General features: G+C 41.4%; 1 protein-coding gene across 1 annotated transcript; it reads right to left on the reverse strand.

Annotated features, from left to right (window-relative positions):
• Positions 1-405: 405 nt before the first annotated feature.
• Positions 406-1,656, reverse strand: LOC145950567 (uncharacterized). The gene has a single exon (XM_083061666.1). The coding sequence runs from the start codon at positions 1,654-1,656 to the stop codon at positions 406-408; it is 1,251 nt and encodes a 416-aa protein (XP_082917792.1).
• Between the last annotated feature and the right edge of the window lie 522 nt (positions 1,657-2,178).

Here is a 2,178-nt window from a genome sequence, read left to right on the forward strand (position 1 = left end):
GGAAGAAGGTCCACCTGCATGAAAATTTTGAGCACCAACTGGTTCATGAATTTGCTCAGGTGCAGATAATGGAACTGGCACTGGCGTAGGTGCAGATGGAGGTGGAGGTACTGCATTGGGTATGTCAATCTATTTGCCTGACCTCAATGTGATGGCACTCACATTTTTCAGATTCTGAACAGTTTGTGAGGGAAACTTGTTTGAATTTTGAGACTGTGCCTGATTCAGCTGAGTAGCCATCTACCCCATCTGATTTGTCAAACTCTGTATGGAAGCTCTGGTTTCTTGCTGGAACTGCATGTTTTGGATGGTCATCTGCCTCACTAGCTCCTCCAATGAAGGCTCAAAAGAAGTAGAAGGTTGAGTTGGTTGGGCTGCAGGTGCAGGTGCAAGAGGAGGAGGTCTCTACTGAGGGGGCTGGTATGAAGAATTGGAGGGATGGTTCTGGAAAGGTGGTGGATTTTGCTGCTGCTGAGAGTTTCCCCACCTCAAGTTGGGATGATTTCTCCAACCAGGATTGTATTTGTTAGAGGACAGATCATAATTTTGTTGTTGCTGTGCCGGTTTGTTATTGTAGATATTTGCAGCATAGGCTTGAGAAGCATGAACATCAGAAGGCTGCTGCAATGATGGACAGGAATCTGTATGATGGTCATTTGAAGTGCAAATACCACAAACCCTTGCAACAGATGCATATGAAGATTTCTGGTTCATGGCAAGTTGAGTGACTAAACTGACCAAGGTATCAAGCTTTCCCTCAAGTTCCCTATCTGTAAATGGAAGAGAATCAGTAGGTACATCATTAATTCCCCTGAGCACAATAGCATCATTCCTGGCACTGAATTGCTGGGAGTTTGAGGCCATTTTTTCAATTAAGTGCCTAACCTCAGCTGGAGTCATGTCACCAAGGGCTCCTCCACTGACAGCATCAATCATACTCCTCTCCATGCTATTAAGGCCCTCATAAAAATATTGCAATAGGAGCTGCTCAGTAATCTGGTGGTGGGGATAGCTTGCACATAATTTCTTGAATCTTTCCCAGTACTCATATAAGCTCTCTCCACCAAGTTGCCTGATCCCTGATATATCCTTTCTGATTGCAGTGGTCCGTGAGGCAGGGAAAAATTTCTCCAGAAACATTCTTTTAAGAACATCCCAGCTAGTGATGGACCTGGGAGCCAAATAATACAGCCAGTCTTTAGCAACTCCCTCCAATGAATGTGGAAATGCCTTCAGGTAGATGTGATCCTCTTGAACTTTAGGAGGCTTCATGGTAAAACATACAATATGAAATTCCTTTAGATGTTTGTGTGGATCCTCACCTGCATGACCATGAAACTTGGGCAACAAATGAATTAGTCCAATTTTAAGCACAAAAGGAACATCTTCTTCAGGATATTGAATGCATAAACTCTCATAAGTGAAATCAGGTGCAGCCATCTCCCTAAGAGTCCTCTCACGAGGTCCATTATGTTCACCCATGTTTTGTTGTTGACTTGAATGAAGTTCAGATGCAACACTTACACTATCACTAACACTATGACTATCATTATCACTATCTAAAGATGCAATGATATGCTCTCTAATTAATCTATGGAATGTCCTATTAATCTCAGGATCAAATGGATGCAAAGTGTGTGGATTGTTCCTAGTCATGCACTATACTACATGTACCACTATAGTAACAGTGAACAAAAGGGGATTTTTATGAAAACTTAGAAAACAACAAAACTAATGCACCACAGGGTGAACCAAGGATGTACACTTGAAGGCCATTGGACCTTTGACTAGGTCCATGGTTAGGAAGCTAGAGGAGGCTTCTAAAGAGGAGGTGCTTCTTAGACCTTTGCTCATCATGAGCATTGATTATAGTTCCTCTTATTAGTCCCTTAAGTTTCCATTGTATATACTTGTATAGTTGTCTTTTTGTACCTTGTATATAGTAGATACTTGTATAGGTGCATTTTTGCCTTTGTATTTGTAAGGCACTTTTTTTTCTTTTCTAGTAGCTTTTGTACATGGATTCTAGGGTAGGTTACTTGGACACTTTGACTCCATTTAACCTAACCTAGAAATACATTCTTTTTAGTTTTTCTAGTAGGAGTGGCATTAACAAAATAGAGAGTGTCCTTAGTAAGTTAGAGTGTGCTCCTAGCAATTTAGCCAAAGGTGGTCCTA

This window comes from Cajanus cajan, chromosome 8, assembly GCF_000230855.2.
Source record: "Cajanus cajan strain Asha chromosome 8, NIPB_CcT2T_4, whole genome shotgun sequence".
Classification (NCBI taxonomy): domain Eukaryota; kingdom Viridiplantae; phylum Streptophyta; class Magnoliopsida; order Fabales; family Fabaceae; genus Cajanus; species Cajanus cajan.